Below are 13360 nucleotides of genomic sequence, written 5' to 3'. Positions count from 1 at the left end.
AGTTTTCCGTATTTTGATCACAATTTGGATATGTATAGGATATTTGTCACGAAAATACGAGATCATTGAAAGATGTCTAATTTACAAAAAAACAATATTGATATTTCTTCTAAGAACCCAAGTTTCTTCACTTCGCAGTAGAAGTGGGATTAATTATAAATTTTACTTAACGCATTATGTTATAAAAAACATAAAAAAAATAATTTTGTTAAGGATACATTTTTACTTCAAAATAACATTGGTTGATTTAACATTGCCATTTGATAGAGGGCGCTGATCTTACATACTAACAATGTTTTAAAAATTATTATTCATGGATATATATTTTTAAAAGTGTTATTTAACGTAATAAATAACTTGCTGTAACATCTATAACACTCCTCTGCATCGCAGTGAGATCTTGAAAAAGAGCTAGTGATAAAAACTAATATCACGGGAAGTATGAAATATAAGTCTTCATAAAAGGACGATGAGCGTGAATAATGTGTACCTGTTAAGGTTTTTACGAGGGAAAAAATAAAGCGAATTTTTTATCAGACAAAAGTACTGGCTGAATATTTAAGACGTATGATCACGTTGGGCGCTTTTATTAAATTCTCAAAATATTTTCAAATATTAGATGAATGAAATATGATCTTGGGAACGTGGTTTCTAACACGTAACTTTCAGCGTCTTTTGATAATAAAGTGTAAAAGACTGACTTTAGCTTAGCATTTCTTATTTAAAAAAAAAAAACGACAACTCAACATGAATCGATTTCACACTATACAGTGCTTTAAATTATAAGATATTATTTTCACAAATTATTTCTAAATGATTTAATGTGATACGCATAGACATTATTCAAATGAAAGTTCCTAAGTCTGGCTATACTCTCAAAACGTACCCTGATGTACGCCCGAACCCAATAATGCATGTCTCAGACAGTGTAGTTTTCAATCTCGGATTGAAAACAGTCTGAGATCAGACCGTGACAATCGATCGATCTCCTATCTGCATCCCAATAACCGAACCCTATGAATAAAATGCATTTTTGGCGACGGATAGAATGCAATCTCTTCGCTCTTTACACTCATAATTCATAATCAATATAAACCAAATAAAAATAAAACCGTACAAATAATATAAAAGTATATATTTCTCAAATAGCTTTTAAATTATTTTAAAAACTGGTGTAAGTTAAAATCTTAATATAGGATATTGGCACAATTGAACTATCCTTTTTTATACAAAGGTCTATCCACGTACACCTATCCGGCCTACCATGGATAGTATTCGGAACTGTACCACTGCCTTTATTTCCCGTAGTAGCTGCTGTAACGACTCCAAAATAGTAGTAATATATTGACTCAATGTACTAACATAGCTAGCTGTGGCTAGCCGCATTATTAAATTAACTACAGCAACATTTGTTACTAAACTACCATAATGGGTTTGCATAACAGTGAGTCCCACAGAACACACACACACACACACCAAGCCGCGGAAGAATTTAATTGCACACAAAATACACAAACTTCGCGGAAAAACATAATACTAATAATAAAAACAACCTTGACGGCTGGAAATATTCCACAGTCCGTTTCACAAGGCATTTTCTTTTGCGAACTGTGGAATCGTCGACCGGCGGGGTCTTCCCTGAGAGATACGACCTCCAACAATTCAAAATTCGAGCGTACTCCTCTCTTAAATGCCGGCAACGCACCCACTAATAATGGGTGTCTATGGTCTGCGATGACTGCCTTTTTGGGCTCCCGCAGGCTCGTTTGCCCTCCTATTGTATAAAAGATAAGACTCTTCAGACTTTCATAGCTCTTGATCACTTTGATTTTCACAATTTCATCTCTTCAGTATTTATCTTGTTGAACTCGCACATGAAACGAAACAACTAGTCGCGACCCAACCCGCCGATATATCCCTGTTCGTAACACATTTCCCGGCGATTTTTTTTTAATTAGTAGTTTCCATCATTTGAATGGTATGGAAAGATTTAATGTGACTGGTTCCAGATTCTAAACTCGATCAAATGCCATTGCAATTCTTATATTCTTTATTTATTACGCATGGGTATTTAAAGTAGATACTGAAAAGATCAATGGAAACTTATAGGTTTTTCACGTTGTCTATGAACATAAAATTGTCTTTGAAATAAATATAAGACTAATTATTATTATTACACTTCTGTCAAAAAAACCCCATACATCACATTTAACTTCAAATATACTTCAGTAAAAAGAGCAGAATTCCTCAGGGCTACTACGACGAAGGACGTCCATGTCACGTAGAAGTTAGTAATGAAATGATTGATGTAAACTCTAATTGATCGACGTATCTGATCACTCGAGAATACAATTTAGGAAGTTTAATGTCGTATTGCACTGTCAAACTAACCGCTATAGCAATTCAATAATGTATCTCTAAAGATTCCTTCTTATTTGGTCGTGTTCTTCATTACTGGAACTCCTGTTGGTGTTGGGTAACTACTTCTATTTAATTTGGTCGGTTAAGCGAGCACGTTGTCAGCTAATACAACCCTGGAAGTAATCGCGAATAAATGTTGAGAATTTTCTGAGTAGGCTGATTTTAAGTAGCTGGTGTTCTACTCTTAACACTACGTACTTGCCGTATGGGTTCTAGAATGTTCAGTTCACTTCGAGTTTGTGATCTTCCCTCTCTTTTGCATATCATTCCGTCCTTGTTCCCCACCTAAAAAGTTCACTCTAGGGCCTTCATCAAATACCCTTTGAAGAAGACCTGTCCTGAAAATGCCTGAAATTGGACTTTCTGAAAACTGTACCATGTGATTGCATCGGCTCTGAAACGGCAGTTTAGTAGGCCGTTTAAGCTAAACTAGTCTAAATTATACTAGTTTTATTAATATATGTTTTTCCATGTCGTTTGCCGCAAATAAATTTAACGACAGTAGTAGCGACTAATCTGAAGATGACTCTCATATTTGGCATACGATAGTGATGATTGGCGGTAAGTCTCGACTCTGAAACTTACCTTCAGAGCAATGAAGCTTCGATCAGACTTGCGATGATACCTATGGGAATGTGAAATCTTTACCTAAATATCATAAGCTGTTAACTCCTAATTAAAGCTGTGTGTTTATTTACAATATAAGACTACCATTGTAAGGACAAGGTTCATGGTTTATAACGTTTACAATGATTTGAGAAATGGCAGTAAATGTAAAATAAGGAGCATTTAATGTATATTTCTTTTTTTAATATTCATAAGTGTACATTGTGTTATCTATATGAATAAATTATTTTAATTTTTTTTGATAATTGAGGTTGAAACAGCAGCACAATACTATTTTTTATTTTATCGCATACTATCTTTACAGGCAAATCAACTGTATTTTATGTATTAGAACATATACTATGTCGGTGTTATATAAAGAGGACCTTGCATAGATAGAGGTGGACCGTTAATTAGTGGTTAGATATGTATATCTGGGTTTCATATAGATGTTCCATATATAAACACAAGATCAATTGACGCTTGTATATTGTATTTTTTAATATGTTTTCTTGATGATCAGGATATTTAATTTACAAAACAAATCAATCGAAGATGACCAACACGTCGCGTTCAACCACTCGATTGGAAAAGGGTCAACTGAGGACTTTCTCAATTATCCAGTGCGGAAGCAGCTGACATGCACAGTACCGTCAAAATAACAGGAGATGTAGTAGTCTGCGTGCTTTGTCCTCTAACGGCCGCTTTCTATACTTAATCCTAATTAATTTCAATCCAAATTTTACTGGTAGTGATTGAGATTTCAAACCATTTGTCATAAAATACTTTTCGATAACCTATCGATGGATCGATAGCCAATCTATTTTTGTAAACCATCTTTGGAAGGACCAATAGGTATTTTGTATAGATATTTGTATGAAAATGACTGGTCGACGCTTTCTAGAAAAATTGGATTCGGCAAATCAAATTCTGTCATTTTTCGCTCGATGTAAAAACTCTGGATCGGAAATAATTTTAGATTATAAATCGAGTAGGTATAGATAGCGGCCTAAATATAATCTGCCCTTCCCCCCATCAAATCGTTCCATTTGTCTTATCCTCGCCAACATTTTCCCAAGATTTTTGGTGAGCGTCCCCACTGGGGCCTTTTTTCTTCGCACTGGGGCCATTACAGCTAAGTATCTGAGACTTGGATATCATCACAATGTTTTTAAATCTCCAAAAACATTAAGAAACGATTTCAAATGCATTTTAACATAACGCACGCGAAAGCAATGTCTATTTATACATTTGTAACGATCTCGGAGCTACTTTAAAAGTCCATAAAACACTATTGCTTTTGCATTTTACATTAGATGCCAATTGGTACGGCTTTTGCTTATTGTTCAGATTTCTGAAAGTTGGCGCTCTATGCCACCGTATAGCAACATGACGACTCTGTAGTGTTTTGTGTCATAGAAGTGTATTAGTTATCTGCAGAAATATACAGTCTTTATTATTTTATTTGGTACTTACGTATTAACGTCACCAAGTGTGGATAACCTAAACCTAACCTAACCTAAACTTTTTTGGCTTCTAAATTGTTTTGATTTTATAAAAAGTGATTCATTTTATATTTAATCATCAATAATTTAGGTTTAGGTTGTCCACGCTAACCATTAAATTTTTGCCTTGGTGGCGTTAATTCGTAAGTAGGTACCATTCATTTAAGTCTACACATTTTAGATACACGTTTAGGAGGATGTAGTAGGTTCAGCTCTCTCCAATCTGCGACCAGACTACTGACTGGTCGTCTTGAAAGTATATAAAATATATATATATAAGCTATATGATAAGTATATCCTTAGCTATGTTAGCGCCGTTCAGATGTCTTAGTAGTAAATTTGTAGCCGAAATTGTAGGTGTCGCTAGACACGGCCGTGATTTTAGTTTTTTTTAACATTTATATTCACAATTAAAGCATCAAATAAATAAGCATTTTCTCGAGGCCGTGTGTAAACTCGTAATTTACTAAAGTAAAATTGCAAGCGATAAGAGGCACTGTCTAATCTCACTCATACATTTGCCTCTGCGACCTTGAATACTCGACCATTTTTAAAACTATTAAGGAATTTATAAGCATTACATAATAGTACTAGACAAAACTGATGAACTGATTTATAATATGTAATTATTTTTCCTATACAGTGTAAACGAGCCCGTCTGACCGGCATCGCAAACAAAGTTAAGACTGTCTGCTATTTCGAAGAGGGATACATATAAATAAAAGATAGGATTACAAGCAAAACATTGAGTTTAAGGATTCTTCGTGATATCGGAAAATGTGCTATAAAATCGACATTTTCGAGAAGGCCTGAAATTGCTATACTGAAGAATTGTTGATTAAAGCTTATATTACTTCCTTATTAGATTTCCAATATTATAATTGGATTTCGAATCCCTAATACAGAAGTTTTATCAAGTGTGCGATTCTCATTTCCGATAACAGGCACAGCTAATTAATTTTTCTATGTATAAGCTGGAAAATATAAAATTAAAGGTGAAACTTATTTGCCTATAAGAAACCGATGATTCGCAGTGTTTAAGTTAGAATTATAACGGGTTGTGAAGTCCTTCAATTATAATAATTAATTTAAGTTTACTAGGTGATCAGCCTTACGTGTCTTTTTTTTTAATTTTCATTGAGGGGTACGGATTACTCTATAATCCAGCTACCACTAAACTCCTCCAATAAATCACGTCAATGTTGGGGAAACTTTGAGTCACGTTAGCATTCTACCATGAAACTCGTGATAGCTACTAACAACCGTCTTCCATTTCATTGACATCGCCATACAAGAGTTGCAATTCCTTGCAGCCGACACGTTATTCTCCGGCATCTACTCCTTCGCACATATCCTGATGTGACCTTAGGAATAATACCCATAGATACCCGAACATTTCCGAAGTAATAACATATTTTAAGGAAAACAATTACTGTAAGAACCGATCCAAATAAACATAATTAAAACTATATTTAAGTACGAATTGTGAAGTTAAAAAGTTCCCATTGTTAGGTATGTGTTGTAAAATTATAAGCAAAATTCGCGCACATTTTTGAACCATTAACGCGACCCTTAGAGATCGACATGTGCCAAGAACATAAAATGAAAAGGGAACTTCCCAGGCGTATAATTTGACGCGATTATTTTAAACAGCTTCCAAGTCACGTCACATTAATTAAGAAAGTAATATTATTTCTCATATATTCCCAATTCGAGCGTGCCTAATACACGTGGAGGTGTATATCCAATTTAATGTTATCTATATTGCTACCTGAGTCCTTATTTAATCAAGTATTGCTATATTTCATTGTACGGAGTGATTGAATTTAAAGGCTTTTTACTGACAAGACTACAGTTCTTAAAAGTTTGTAAATGTAATTTTTATGTATTTATATCCTATCTAGAAACTCGTATATTCTCAAATTCATAATAGAGACTTCTAGAACATGAAGTTATAACTTCCGTCAAAAATATGATGTATTTTAACGTATAGAATTGACGAACGGATCTTATACTTCACGCTCGTATATTCTATAAATTACGCTTACAAATGTAGGAGTGACGTATTTGTAATACAAAACAAAATAAGTGTTGTTATTTAATCATTATTAAAACTAGATTTTCTCCTCTCTTCTCCAACAAATGGCGTGTCGTAGGCGTCAAAATATCGCCTCACCTGGCGATCGCCTTCCGAATGTTCAAATAGTGCCTCTTCCAACTCCTCAACCAGTTCCATTGTACTGGAGCTAATCCTTACCTCATGTGTGAACCCGAAGAAGGAAGTTTGCTCTGTTTCCAAAGCATTTGGCATCTAAAATTGGCACAAACTCCCTTAATGTATAACAAAGTGATTGCGTTTGAAATTGTTTTGCTGGTTTAGTTTACGTATACGTAGTTGTGGAAATTCTACTAAAGAATAAGTTCTTTAAATAAAAAATGTCAAACAGACGCAAGAAGTCTTCGACACCGAAGCGCTTAAACAACCAAGTTTGTGGCAAAGTAGAGATTTAGCGCGAACTATGACTTCCGTGTAACAAAATCTTATTGACACAGGAATCGCTCTCGGCACTAAGACTTGACACTAAATCTTACTTTAAGAGTACCACAATTTAAGGATTTAAATTAAAAATACTCACTATAAACCCGTATGCTTTATAAGCAATAAATAAAATAAAACAAAATGCACTTTTCAAATACATTGCATTGCATAAACATAATATATTTTAAATTTACGACTCTATAAATCATACACAACTTATTTGAATTGCGTTTTAATATCATTTATTTATTGCACAGTAGTTTTAACAGAAGTTAGTTCTTTAAGTTTTGTTCAAGCTAGAACCGGGATATGAACAATTGATTCCAATTATTGACAATAATAGGTGTGGCAACAAATTACCGATTTCATTAATGTCTTCTTTCAGTGATGGTACTTTCGATGTATGTTAAATATGTATTGCTGTCGCAACATTACCACCCTTTTTTTGGGTCTGTGCCTCCGTTTTCTGTATCTGTCTCACTGTCAATTGTCAAAGTAATAGGAAAGTAGGTGATCTGCGATCTGTGACCGCTGCGTGTGTCCCGACTTTTTGGCGAATGTTAAATGCACGCATAGAAAGTCCATTGATGCGCAGCCGGAGATCAAATCCACCTCAGGGATGAGAGACGCACCCTGACGCCACTATGCCAACATGGCTCTCATTGAAATTACGTAGCACTCATTATATTTTGGGTAATTCTACTGGGCTAATACTGAGTATATTCACTTCTAATCAATAGATTTCCAGCCAACATTTTAAAGTTAAATCTTGTTTTGCGGTCACATACATTAAACCACATATAAAAATACCACTTTTCAATTTTAAAACTGAACGTTATAAATAAAACAACAAATATTGTAAATAACACATTTATTAAAATTTATAAAACTAAAAATACTAAGTATCTGTATTTTATGTTAAAAATACAATTCAAATTTCCGCTTTTAGAAAGTGTGAATATTTTCTAATACGAACAATCGACACCCTTATGTGTGTGGCACCATAATTTTATATGAAAACTTCAGCATAACCATACACAAGTCAGTATTGTAAGCTTTATGTAAAAAAGTGTTTTGTCACAACAAAGAGATAAAAATAAGAAAGAAACATTAAATAGAAAAAAAAAACAGACTCAGTTGTTCTACTAAATAAAACACATAAGTCATTGATCACACAAATAAAGGACCGCCTTTTTCTATTAGGTATTGAGTTCGAACCCGCGAAAAACTTCGAGCAGGCAACCAATCACCTACCTTTGTAATAAAAGTAACAGAAATTCGACCATTGGTAAGAGATCTCTATACAAAATCTAATTCTCAACAGTAAGTAATGTATTTGCGTATTGGAATTCCGGATTGTTTTCATACTCAGACATATCGAGAGCTACTTCGCAACTCTCACGCACCACCGGGCGCGGGTCATCTAAGTACCTGAAATGATAATAAATAAATTAGTAAATCTCTTTATATATCACAGAGAATCACAAAACAAGTAAACAATAAAAGTACTATGTAAATGAGTTTCTTTCACATAAACTAGTAAATAACCCAATCAGTTATAAAAAAGTGCGTTCATACAAAGTGCACATGTCAGAAGTGAAACTACGATGTAAATTAATTATTACTACGGTAAAAGCCCCATGTGCTAATGATAATATAAATAAATAAATACGTTGGCTCTTTCTCACTCTCTCAATCGCTCTCTCCCTTTTCTTCGACAAAAAACACTGCACATCTTCGTGACATTTCATTCGTAAAGAGCAGTGTTGGCCTAGTGCCTTCAGCGTGCGACTCTCATACCTAAGGTCGTAGGTTCGATCTCGGGCTGTGCACCAACGGACAATCTTTCTATGTGCGCATTTAACATTTGCTCGAACGGTGAAGGAAAACATCGTGAGGAAACCGACATGTCTTAGACCAAAAAAGACGTGTGTCACTGGAGGCTGATCACTTACTTGCCTTTTAAAAATGATCATAAAACAGATTCAGAATTCTGAGGCCAGGACCTAAAAGAGATTGTAGCGCCACTGATTTATTTATTTTATTTATTAAGAATTCTGTTAGAAAAAGTTGTTACAAGTACAAAGCATAACTGTTAAAGGTACAATTTTTAATGTTATTTTGTTTGTTTCAATGTAGATTTTACTGAAACGCCAGTTGGCATACATTAGAAAAACAAACACTGCACTATATAAAGACAATAAATAATAATTATTTACAAAGAGCTGGTTAATGGTCAACCAAAAATGGTTTGAAAGACACATGTCGTAAAGTCAACCAAAAACAAGCCGTCTTCTTAGGTATAACTTGACGGAAGCTTAATGATTGTAACACTGATAGATCACGCCTTATACCTGATTAAGGTATAGGTAACAGTCACTCAACCAAAATTGTATTCAATATAATTCTACTTAGTAACAAAAACCAATAATTACTTTTTAAGAACCTCGGTACATTCATCAGTGGCAATAGAACCGAGTGCCTCAGCTGCCTCATGTCGCACCATTTCATGTTCAGCTGTGTCTTCAAGTCTTTGTTTCAAAAATGGAATGCTACGCTCATCTTGCATTTGTCCAAAGATAAAAGCAACTTCATGACGGAACAGAGCACTACTTGCTTTGAATCCTAAAAAAAGGGTTTATATTAATAAGACCTAAGGATTCACAATTCAAGATATCAATTAGTAAATTATTTTTAATTGATCAAACTTGTGTATTATATAATAATAATAATAACCTACTAGATACTTTTAAATTTAAACAGTTTCTATTTCAATCTCCTTTTATGTGTGTGCCCTTTTTTGACAAAAGCCTCCTCCAAAACCGGCATTTCTCTCTACATTGTGCCACCTGTTTCTTTAATTTTGTCTATCCACCTCCTAAGTTGTTGCCTTCTTTTTTGTTTGCTCTACCTTAGGCACCAGTTTAGTACTTTTTTTACACTCTCTTATTCCTCTTTTTATGTCATGTCATGTGTATAACCTTGAGATATTTTATATCTGCACTAAATTGGTATTAAATAAAAACAAGGCTATTTAATTTTAAATTTTGCTTTCAAAAGAATAATAATCATCTTAAATAAAAAAAGTAATTTAATAAATATAAATTTGTATAAAACCTCTACTTAATACTACAAATGACCCTATAATTAGTTATTTGCGTGCATCTCTATGAAGTTGATCATATTTTTCTTTAACATCATACCTATTCAAACTAACCTTTTTTTAACTCAAACTCAAAATAAAAGTTAATTGTGATTATTACCTTGACCTAAAGCATTGATACTCTCAGTTGTACCCAAGTTCCTTAAACTGAACATAGCCCTGTATCTATCAAATAAGGTTTTACTTTCATCCATCATAGTATTTTTTAAGACTTCTACATCTTCTTCAGTACTTGGTGGTGCTGGGTCAATAGATAGAAATTTACTACTGCTTAATTTCTCACTACTCTGTTTTTCAATCCAATTTAGTCTTTCTAATGCTATCTGACAGGTCTCAGCCACTTCAATTACGGGATCATATTGATATTTTTCCAATAATTCCTGTAAATGTGGATCACCAATAGCGCCCAATGCTTCACCTGGAATTTTAAGTGTGAACTTTAGTGTTAAAACTAAAGGTAGGGTAGATGTTCAAAGGTGCCCAATCTGTGGTTTCCTTGTACAGTGTTAATTACAAATCAGCGAGTAAATGCCACAAGCAATTGGTAAATACCAACATATCTCAAGCAATTATTATATATATATAATATGAAGTGTACTTTAATGTAACAACAATTTTCTTATAATTGATTATTATAGAATAAAAGTAAAACTATTACATTTTTACATTATGTGTTTATAGTTTGGTCTTGTTTCTGAAATCTAAATAACCCAAAGCACTTTGTAACCATAATTGTTGAAAAGAGAGTAATAGTTATGCCATGAAAATAATTAAGGTTATTTAATACATTAATTAGTTTACATACATATTATAAATAGAAGTAGATAAAATCTAAAATAATAATAGGTTATTATAAAATATAATGATAATATGAATATTTTTTGTCTATGAGCTCAAAATTATCAAACATGTGAGACTTTCAATGTTTTGATGTAACTAACCTGCTTCGTGCCGAACAATTGGATCTTGAGTTTTATCCTCCAAGACATTTCTTAGAAGTGGTATAGCTGTTTTGTCTTGCATTTGACCAAGGCAGTAGGCTAATTCATGTTTTAAAAGCACTGAATCATCGCTAAAGCAGTCATTGATACATTTTATTGCGGTATTACCTCCTAAGTTTCGAAGAGTAAATAAAGCCCTAAATCTTTCTTTCATAGGTCTTGAAGGGTCGTTTAAAACCTTTCCAATATTTTTCACAGCGGTCTCATTAATATTCACCATATTGCGTTTATATTAACTAAGCATGTAATTATATTTTAATAAAACAAAATAACGTCGAATGTTTAACTGACAGCTGAACATTGTACAAACTTCAGTGTCACTGACGACTGAAACAGTCTTGATAACTGACAACCAAGATATACAACAAAATAGACATATAACAAAATGAATCTAACAGCAGTAGCTGACAATTAATTTGAACGTCTAACGATTATATCTATATTAAATATAATATTTATATATTAAATTGTAAAACTGCTTTCACAACACTATGAACTGTTGTTTCTGCAAAAGTCTTTTAACTTAAGCTAGAGCCACTATTTTATTGCTTACAATTTTAAGCGCAAAGTGAAGCATTCCTAATACCTTATAACATATATATTATATAATATAGACAATATTATTTACATAATAAACTGAATATTTATTTTAAATTAATATTATTAATAATAATTATTTTTAAATACCTAGTATAATCCTAATCCTTTTATTTGACCATGAGGAGACAAAATAACAATTAGGTACTTACCTCAATTTGATACAAAATTACAAGAATATTGTCGTTGCATTACCGCGTTAGATACGGTTCGCATGAAGGAGATTTTAATGTCAATGTTTCTTTTGTCTGACAAAAATAATAAGATTCCTAATTGGATATGAAAAATATAACGAGATGTGTATAATATGTTGAATTTATATTCGTATTTATTTCATTTATTCAAAGGTTTAACATATAGGTAATATAACTTTAATATATTAATTTCATATATTTTCCAAGTTTACATAGATATTATTTAAATGCTGGAATTTAATTAAGACGGGATTTAAGTTCGGTGGCGGTTATTGGAGGGGTGTTCGATAAATGAAACAATTTATTTGAAGCTAGGTGGTAGGTAACAAACGTTTAAACGAGCTAATAAAATTACGGGTTATTAACTTGACTTATTAAGTCTTCTTAAATCTAAGTGACACTTCTGTTACACACTGTGCACACGTCTATTACTGTTACTGTATCTAAAGTTAACATATTCGACCATTATCGGAATCGATAATGTTACACCTATTACAATTTATGAGTGTAAGAAAAACTAAACACATTTATTATTTAACTGACGTTTTACGATTTATTAGCTACAAATACGATGATTTCGAAATAAATATAGGTAGGTAACTTTATTATTCTTAGGTTACATAGTTAACTCGGGACTCGATAATATTTGTATGAAAAATAAAATCAAATCATTGTAAGTACTAAAATTATAAGATTAAGGGAACCTGTAACGTAAAAGATATGTGTCAGGGTTCGCAACACTTTCAAAACAAACTTTAGACTTTAAATCTCACTCACAATATTGATTTGTTACGCATTCATAGAGGTTACTAATTGAATATGAAAATAAGTAGGTATATATATATATACTCGAGCTACGAACATATTAAAAGTTCACATCTGGTATTAGCGTTAGAATAATATTAGTAATTAATTAATTTAATGACATATTAGCCACGTTATACAGATTTGTAACTTTAAGTATCTTCAAAAATTTCTTAATAATTACAACAATTTTCGTGTTAACATAATTTGATTATTATTTATTACAGGAGGCTTATCTGATGTTAAGTGATACATCCCGCCCATGGACACTCGCACATCGCCAGAAGGCTCATAAGCGCGCTGCTGGCCTTCAAAGAATAGGTGCGCTAGAGTCAAGCAGTATCGACCTGGTTGGATTCAGCGTGCGGCTCTCATCCCTGAGGTTGTAGGTTCAATCCCCAGGTGGTGCTGAGCAGCACCAATGAACTTGAACGGTGAAGGAAAACATGTCAAGGATACCGGCTTGCCTACCCGAAAAGTCAAAAGCGTGTGTTAGGCAAAGGACAAATGATCAATGATGAAACAGGTAT

General features: G+C 33.0%; 1 protein-coding gene and 1 long non-coding RNA gene across 2 annotated transcripts; both read right to left on the bottom strand.

Annotated features, from left to right (window-relative positions):
• Positions 1–6617: 6617 nt before the first annotated feature.
• LOC123689918 lies at positions 6618–7400 on the bottom strand. The gene is made up of 2 exons (XR_006750785.1): positions 7169–7400; positions 6618–6843 (listed from the first exon to the last, which is right to left on the bottom strand). It is a non-coding gene; the product is annotated as an uncharacterized LOC123689918 (long non-coding RNA).
• Positions 7401–7927: 527 nt separating this feature from the next.
• LOC110997348 (deoxyhypusine hydroxylase) lies at positions 7928–11547 on the bottom strand. Its single transcript, XM_045631967.1, has 4 exons — positions 11176–11547; positions 10335–10652; positions 9507–9696; positions 7928–8502 (listed from the first exon to the last, which is right to left on the bottom strand). The coding sequence occupies exons 1-4, from the start codon at positions 11453–11455 to the stop codon at positions 8382–8384; spliced, it is 909 nt and encodes a 302-aa protein (XP_045487923.1). The 5' UTR covers positions 11456–11547; the 3' UTR covers positions 7928–8381.
• Between the last annotated feature and the right edge of the window lie 1813 nt (positions 11548–13360).

The sequence above is a fragment of the Pieris rapae genome, chromosome 17, assembly GCF_905147795.1.
Source record: "Pieris rapae chromosome 17, ilPieRapa1.1, whole genome shotgun sequence".
Taxonomy (NCBI): domain Eukaryota; kingdom Metazoa; phylum Arthropoda; class Insecta; order Lepidoptera; family Pieridae; genus Pieris; species Pieris rapae.
The sequence above is the reverse complement of the archived record's forward strand: the minus strand, read 5'-3'. Positions and strand labels throughout refer to the sequence as shown.

Excerpts from the sequence above, each read along its gene's own strand:
- LOC110997348 (XM_045631967.1), bottom strand. The coding sequence starts at position 11,455 with ATGGTGAATATTAATGAGACCGCTGTGAAAAATATTGGAAAGGTTTTA. Across the intron at positions 9,697-10,334 it reads TATCAATGCTTTAGGTCAAG|GATTCAAAGCAAGTAGTGCT; the intron begins GTAATAATCACA and ends CCCTTTTTTTAG. Across the intron at positions 8,503-9,506 it reads TGTACCGAGGTTCTTAAAAA|GTACTTAGATGACCCGCGCC; the intron begins GTAATTATTGGT and ends TTATCATTTCAG.